Source organism: Rhodnius prolixus, unplaced genomic scaffold (genome assembly GCF_049639745.1).
Source record: "Rhodnius prolixus isolate KJV_2025 unplaced genomic scaffold, Rpr scaffold_4, whole genome shotgun sequence".
Classification (NCBI taxonomy): Eukaryota; Metazoa; Arthropoda; class Insecta; order Hemiptera; family Reduviidae; genus Rhodnius; species Rhodnius prolixus.
Window position 1 is genome coordinate 41,622,227 of NW_027411614.1, and position 6,640 is coordinate 41,628,866.

The 6,640-nt window shown below is 34.7% G+C and overlaps 1 protein-coding gene across 4 annotated transcripts in view; it reads left to right on the forward strand.

Moving 5' to 3' along the window:
• The window catches only part of Hasp (Hig-anchoring scaffold protein), a 29,350-nt gene that overhangs the window by 14,488 nt on the left and 8,222 nt on the right, over positions 1-6,640 (forward strand). For 3 of the 4 annotated variants that reach the window (XM_074131116.1, XM_074131115.1, XM_074131117.1), the window contains 15 exons: positions 364-448; positions 640-768; positions 851-1,132; positions 2,166-2,381; positions 2,502-2,589; positions 2,665-2,759; positions 2,951-3,113; positions 3,192-3,307; positions 3,475-3,656; positions 3,962-4,088; positions 4,179-4,338; positions 4,444-4,595; positions 4,668-4,841; positions 6,081-6,260; positions 6,343-6,516. In XM_074131116.1, the coding sequence (XP_073987217.1) occupies positions 364-448; positions 640-768; positions 851-1,132; positions 2,166-2,381; positions 2,502-2,589; positions 2,665-2,759; positions 2,951-3,113; positions 3,192-3,307; positions 3,475-3,656; positions 3,962-4,088; positions 4,179-4,338; positions 4,444-4,595; positions 4,668-4,841; positions 6,081-6,260; positions 6,343-6,516 (2,323 nt within the window). Of the gene's footprint in view, positions 1-363; positions 449-639; positions 769-850; positions 1,133-2,165; positions 2,382-2,501; positions 2,590-2,664; positions 2,760-2,950; positions 3,114-3,191; positions 3,308-3,474; positions 3,657-3,961; positions 4,089-4,178; positions 4,339-4,443; positions 4,596-4,667; positions 4,842-6,033; positions 6,261-6,342; positions 6,517-6,640 lie in introns of those variants that run through there. The other variant, XM_074131118.1, reaches the window with a different exon arrangement.

The window sequence follows — 6,640 nt, forward strand, 5'->3', positions numbered from 1 at the left end:
GGTTCACCAGTAACACAATGGCGAAGAGCTACAGTTGGCCTGTAGATATGCTAAATCAAAATAATTGCGCACATAAGGTTTTTGTGGAGATTGGTTCTCGGTTACCCGTAGAGGTACCAAGTTCTCTTAATCTGGTAAAAATCTAGTCCACTTCTCAACCATTACTGGTATGGAGTTGGAAATATTTAGATTCTCTATAATACGAAATAATACAATAACAAATTCTTTCTAATAATCTCTTTTTCTCATATACTCATTTATCAATGTAAATGTTTTAATGGATTACAACAGATTGTGATTAACTGAGTTTTAGAATATTGCTAACTAATAATTTTTTTTAAATATTACAAACCTGTTGATTAGATACCTCGGAAACCGGCCTCAACGCCAAATAAACCCGAAACTTCTTCGGCTGGTTCAGGTAGACACAAGGGTTCATCAAAATCTGGTAATGATTTTCTGTTTCATCCCAATAAAAATAAAATATTTCAAAATTTGAAGGGATTGCTTGTTTCATTATAAATCTATAAACCTTGATTAAAAATTTGCACTTTAAACAATACATTTTAGACGGTGTGTATCTTTTAAAAAGTATAAAGTAACGAACCTGTTGAATAATTCCTATGGTTACATTACAAGGTGATATAAAAGACGTGTCAGACGACAAAGAGGGCTATGGGAGTGAAGATGGTGACAAGATTGAAGGTTCCGGCAGTGTTGATGGGCAGCACCACAAACATAAAGGGAATAGAACGAAAGCAAGAAGAGGTGCTTTATTTTTCAAAAAAGTATTAATGTAATAAGCGCATATGAATTTCTTTACTTAAGCAATCAAATTTTATTATTAAAGGAGGAGGGCCGTGTTCGCCAATTAGTTTGGAAAACTATACCAAACTTGAAATACTGAAAAAGGGTGGTGGAAGTGGTCGCAGGGTCAGCGGTAAACTCCATCCAGTGGACAAAGGTGGCGGAGTCAGAGGATCTCTAGGGCCTGGCATCAAGAATGCCACGTATCCACACGGTACTTCGGTGAAACTGATTTGTTCAGTAGGATTTGCTTCTAATGTACCAAATGGAACAGCCAAATGTGTTCGGGCAAAGTGGAGGCCGGCAAAACCCAAATGTCAAGTGGGTGAGCCATTTTTTTTTTTGAAATTATTAATATTGTAAATATCTACAGCTGTCTAATATATTGTAGCAGTGCAGGTTTTGTTAATACAGTAAAACATTAAAGACATAATTCCTAACATACACTTCATAATATAATAATGCAAAAACAATACTGAAACGTCAAGAGGAAAAAGTATAATAATTATAATTTTCATTTCCTACCTGAGTAATCTTAAACTGGAAGCACGCACGTAAGGAAGTAAAACATATTAATACCACCAAAGTATCAGATTGGTTTTCTAGACAAAATAAACTTGTAATATTCTCCTGGGGCCTTGCCTTTTCGAAGGAACCGAAGATTGGTTTTCGAAAATCGTTCACTCTTTAAGCAGTGAAATCTCAAAGGAGATTGCATAATTGTACGAGGAGGATCCTTTACAATAGAAAATATTTGTCCTAATAGCCCTCCCAAAAAAGTACAACATGATCAATTCCAATCAAATAAGTTAAACAGAGATAGGCGAAAGTTCTCAACCAAGTAGTCGTATATATTACCTTAAATTAGAATATATCAATAAACTGTACGAAGTAGATTCGAACTAACATATATACATATTCAACAGAAATTTCCTGTAGAATTTCGTTATTGTGTTTTGGTAGTATTTAAGCTAATAGCTTTAAAATGGATGTAAAAGTTAATAGATTTACATTTTTATTATTCAATAAATTTACATTCATCAAGTATTAGAAGTGATTGTTGAAACTAATTAATTATGTCACTGACTTAAAGAAAATCTTTTATGTATAAAATAATTTAAATTTTAGCTTGATATGTATGGTACGTATTTAATCAATGTATCTTTTTTCTCATCTCTCTACGTATGTATGAAGTGTACTTACTGTAGTAAGACCTAACAAAATTAAGAACAGCTCGCATTACTGGCTGGTAATAAAGAAAGATGCACCATTCAATTCTAAAATGTAAAAAATACCAAAAACAAAGTTTATCAAACTTCGAATCGTGGTATTATTAATTATAATTTTATTTTAAACAGCCCCTTGTAAGATTCCTGCAACAGAGGAAGGTGTTTTCACGCGTCCTGGAGGAGATGCAGCTGTAGCTGGAGAAATTGTCCAAGATAATGGATATGTACAACATGCTGAAACTGTAGACTTTTCTTGTAGAGTAGGATATAATGTACATGGACCCGATGCAATCAGGTGCTGGCATGGACAGTGGAATGTTTCAGTGCTACCTTTTTGTACCCCCGGTAATTTTTAAAGTTTATTAAGCTTAAATTAGTATCAGGGTTTTGGGAGTTAATTTTTTTTTTAAACTTTGTGGAGATATTATAATAATATTGAAACAACAATAGTCATTCTTTTCTCAGCTCCTTGCATGCTACCAAAAATCCCTAATGGGCAATATCTGCTTGGGTATCGGCCAGGATTGACAATTGGAAATGGAAGTTCAGTAAGGTGAGTAGTATCGTATTCAAAATTTTTGATGCTGTCAAAATCCAGTTAGTTATTCAGTACATTAAATACTTATAGATTTCAGTGTGATACAGAATACAGGCCATCCACTTCTGAACCGATTACTTGTGTACTGGGTGAATTGAGACCAACCCAACCTCATTGCAAGCCTGGTAATTATATTAGATCTCTATCTAGTATGCCACTAAAATAGCTTGTTTTATTGGGAACGCGGATTTCATAGCAACTTTGCCTTCTAAAGTTTCAAATAATAATAAATAAATAACTAGGACTATATTTCATGTACTTTTCAGATAAGTTTTTCAGATGTCCACATTTCATTTCATTAGCATTTTACCCCTAGATCCTGGATCTCTTTATATGGCTGGTGGTGACATCACTAAGGCAGGTGAAATGGGATCAGTAGACTATATATCTGGACTGCGAGGTAGCTGTGGTCCACCCGCTAGAATAGAAGGAAGTCTCGTCTATAAGAAAGGAGAACCTCTAGCTCAAGCAGAAAGAAAGTTTGTGTTAAATAAATCATATAATTTTCTTTAATAATTTAATTCTTAAAACAGGAATTTAAATAATTTTATTTTTAGTTTTCCAGACGGCACAGAGGTTACTTTCAATTGTATTGCATCAATTATGGGTGAAAAAGTGACATGGACTATCATATGTCAGGATGGTAGCTGGTTGGGACACTCACTCAACTGTGGTAAATACATTTAATCTTTATAACACCCTTAGGTTTTGTAGAATAGGATTCATTTTCTATTATATCTATCATATTCGTATTAAGACATTTTATCTATTGCTTATTTATGAGAATAACTCAACTAACGTATTCAGATAAATAATTTGAGATCACTTATCCGTCAATAGAATTCGAAGACGGTCAAAAGAAGGTGGGCGGCGGAGTTGGTGGAAGATTTGGAGGTATCGGCATTGGACCAAGAGATAATACTACATGTCTTTTTACAAACAGTGAACCAAATGTTGCTACTTTTTATCAGGATCAGCTGGTCACTGAAGAGTCCGTTGAATTCCCATCAGGAGCAGAATTGGTGAGTATTTTTCGAAAGAATATTACACCGAAGGTTGTGGTGAGCAAATTAACGTTACAGAATCCATTCCTACGTAGTAACAGATTATTTGGATTAGTGAAACTGTTTCCATTAATTTTTTAATATTCCTGAGGAATACTACGATTACTGAATCCAGTTTTCATGTTAAGTTCCCCTGAATAAAAAAAAAATCTTGTGTGATCATTCACACGACTTCCTCAACATTCTAACAAAGGTGTATTCTAAACATTTTTAAATTAATAGAAAAATTCTACAAAAATTTCGGATGATTTTTATTTTTTCAGCAATTTAGATGCGCAGATATAGGCAAGTTTGCGATGATTGGTTCCAATCGCCGAAGATGCAATGCTGGCTCTTGGGATGGAGTTAGGCCCGCCTGTTTTGGCCTTAACCAAGAAAATGATTATTTGCGTAAATTAAATTTATGTTCCCGAATTGAAGTACTAAGACGTACGTGCCATAATAGAAATTATTTAAAGCGCTATTTTACTCTTGTTTTAGTTGAAAAGCCTCCTACAATTCTCTTTCGTCATGAATTGGGCCCTATAGCGCAATCCAATGATGGAAAGTTGATAGTTTATCCGGCAACTTCATTGCATATGGAGTGCCTCTGGATCAGAAGATTTGGCACACCCAAGTGGGCTGTTAGTCACAAGTTTAGGTTAGTATCAGTGATGGTATGTTTCATTGTCGAAATTATTTAAGAATATCGTGTAACTTAGAAAAACTATTAACTAATTTTGAAATAATTTTCAATATTTTATAGGAAATATCCTGAAGCCTGGAACACTGAGCCTGGTCGAGATTCACAACTGGAATACAGACTAAGTATTTTACATGCCAGTAAAGATGATTCTGGCACTTTCACTTGTATTACACCAACCAGACATACACATTCTGTAGAGATAATAGTAAAAGGTAATAATTTTTTGGTAAAAAATTTTCTTTAAGAATAGCAGGTTCAGAATGATACATTATTTTATTGTGTAGCTGTCCATTGTCAACCACTACCTGCGAGAAGAGGATTAGCTATGAGCACTCAAGAGACGAAGATGAACACTAAAGTCGTCATGTCTTGTACCAACGGAAACAGTCTTATAGGGGCGCATGAACTTACTTGCTTGCCTTCTGGAAACTGGTCAGCTCCAATGCCAGTTTGTCAGAGTAGGTATACTTATATATATATATGTGACCGTAAAAATATTATATTAAGGATTCAAATTGGCGAGGAATCGGTCTAAATAAAAACAACTCGTCTTTTTGCCAACGTTTGCCAAATATATTGCCTTCTTCTGAGCCTGGATATTACAAATAAAACGATACAAACAATTTAGAAAATAGAAACACAGTAATACAAAATAAATAAATAAATACGATAAATTTATTATAATTATTGACACTTAAGTGGCTATGCAGGTTGGTTGAGTTACAGAAAACGAAGAGCCAGAACTGGAGAACAGGATATATACACAAATACAAATATAACGCTGGTACAACCTTGACTTGAGATACTGATTTGTCTGGCCTACATAACAACTGTCGCAGTCTTGGCAATTCATTTTGTATGTAAATGATGTTGGATAGTTTATCTGTTGGAAGTTTGCTCTTGGATTTGGTGAAAAATTGTTTGATGGTGTTCCCTGATTTCCATGCCGGGATTATGTTTAAACTGTGTAATAGTTTATTAATTTTTCCAAAAGGCTATTAATGTAAGGGAAAGCAATATAATGTTTCGAAGAAGGTTCATGACTGTCGGAGGGAAGCGTTAGCATTCGATCTTCTATTTATTAATTTACGGAGACTGTGGATAAGGCTTTTGGGAAAACCATTGTTGGTTAGTTGTGATTTTCTTTTGTTTTCAATTAAAGCCATAAAATAAATATCTTTCTACACGTTAATTCAATTAGAACTAACTTCTATTTCCTTGTAACAGGAACCAAACACGTAAATAAAATGAATTACTCACCATTACTGCGAAAAGCAATTTTATGATCGGAATAGACGAACGAACTTTCAGAATGGGAAGATGATAGATAGTATGTAGGAAGTCTTTCAGTTTAGAATAACGCTTGCCTGTTCTCGACGCCTTCCCTCTTAATACTCCCTAGGCAGTTCATCTCATAAAAATGGCATAAGAAGTACGCAAATGCAAGAAACTGAGGCAAAATTATCATTTGGATATTATCACGAACTTTCAGGCTTCATTTACTTCAGGAGAGCATAATATAAAATGATTAATTAACCAATAGCTGCATTTCATGCTTGAAATGATTTGTAGAAGTAATAAAATATTTTTTTTTAGAAAAAATAATCCTCAGCCATGAAGTTACCTGATTTGTGAATACTTTTTTTCTAGGAATGAATGAAATATTTGCAACTGCTTTTCTCCCTTTTGTTAATAAGGTATGGAATGTCCAGAGTTAGCTAATCTTCCTGATAGACGACTCAGAACGTCTATAATTTCTCGCGAAGTTGGAGGTCAGGTTGTGTTCTCTTGCAGTCCTGGATACGGACTCGATGGCCCACAACATTCTACTTGCCTTGCCAGTGGAGAATGGGCTACACCATTTCCAACATGTGTAGGTGCGTTAATTTAAAATAATTCTTATTGAATTAAGAGTATTTTTGATACATATATTTATTGATGTCAATTTAAAAATTCTAGAAGTACAGTGCACTCCTCCTACGGCCCCTGAAAATGGATACTTGGCTGGTCGCTCTACAACGTACAAGGCTGGCGATTTGGTGCAGTTCTCCTGTAATCATGATTTCATGATGTCGGGTCAACCAATTATCGCTTGTCAAGAGAACGGCAGATGGAGTGGTCCTACACCAAGTTGTAAGTAGTTTTGTTCAACACATTCAAAGAAGTGAATTCAGCAGCTTTTCAGCTCTGAGCTTACGTCGAAAATACCAGTCACAAACTAACCATCTATTGTACAAAGCTCTGTTAAGACCGATAT